This window comes from Oryzias melastigma, linkage group LG9, assembly GCF_002922805.2.
Source record: "Oryzias melastigma strain HK-1 linkage group LG9, ASM292280v2, whole genome shotgun sequence".
NCBI classification, from domain to species: domain Eukaryota; kingdom Metazoa; phylum Chordata; class Actinopteri; order Beloniformes; family Adrianichthyidae; genus Oryzias; species Oryzias melastigma.
This window is the reverse complement of record NC_050520.1, coordinates 17,074,033-17,075,006: the sequence shown is the minus strand read 5'-3', so window position 1 is coordinate 17,075,006 and position 974 is coordinate 17,074,033. Positions and strand designations below refer to the sequence as shown.

General features: G+C 40.0%; 1 protein-coding gene across 1 annotated transcript; it reads left to right on the top strand.

Moving 5' to 3' along the window:
- Positions 1–59: 59 nt before the first annotated feature.
- On the top strand, positions 60–698 carry LOC112138180 (arachidonate 12-lipoxygenase, 12R-type; the record flags this gene model as incomplete). The annotated part of the gene is given in 3 exon segments (XM_024260751.1): positions 60–235; positions 322–523; positions 617–698. Coding segments are annotated over 3 exon segments (437 nt in total), but the record flags the coding sequence as incomplete, so codon positions are not given.
- Positions 699–974: the final 276 nt, after the last annotated feature.

Genomic DNA, 974 nt, shown 5'->3' with positions numbered 1-974 from the left:
TACAAATTATAGCATGAAACTGACTAACTGATCCGTTTTCTGTGTTGTCTTTTTTCAGTCTATTTCAGCTTCAGGAGAAAAAATGACGCTTGAGTACGAAGTGACCGTCTTCACTGCAGACCCTAACCTTTCATGGTCTTTGTACAAGTCACTCAACATCACTCTGGAGGGCACCAGAGGGAAAAGTGAAGTCACATCCTACCACAAATTTAATCTTTCTTTCTTTGGAAGCAATGTGAGTGTGACACTTCTCCCACATGCTTACCAGAATCCGTTTTCTCGAAAGCTTCAGTTTGCCCCAATGGTTTCTTTTGACTTCAGGAGATAAAATTCCCAGTGAAGTGCTCCTCTGACCTCGGACACCTCGTGGGCATAAAGCTAGAAGCATACTGGAGCATTCCTTTCCAAAGCCCATGGTACCATGTGAGGGTGGAAGCAGAATCTCCCATTGGAACTATTTACAGGTTTCCCATCCACCAGTCCATCTTTGCTGACAAAGAGTACTTCTTCAGAGAGGGCAAAGGTTACAGCCCCTTCTTACACCTCTCATCATATCAGTTCATTATTATAGAGACTATTATTCAGAATAATCCTTTCTGTGATTGTATTCTTACAGCCATGTTGCCACAAAAAGAGAAGATAGAGGAACTTATTAAACATCGTCAGAAGGAGATAAAGGACCAGCAGAAAATCTATCGGTAAGAGCTCCGAACCGCTACTCTTCATCCAAGTAAGATTTGTTCAGTAGCAAAGTCCTTTGATTGAAAGAATAGTTAAATCTCTAAGGTTCTTTGATTTACTGTATTTTTTAATTTTTAACACCATAATTCCAGTCGCTTCTGAAGGAGACCAGGCCGTTTTTGGCTTTTGTACTGTGTTGTTTTATCACATGATAATTATCATTATTAGAACATTCTACCACACTGTATGGTCACATGACTTTGATCAATTCAAAGTGTTTCCACACATTGGAC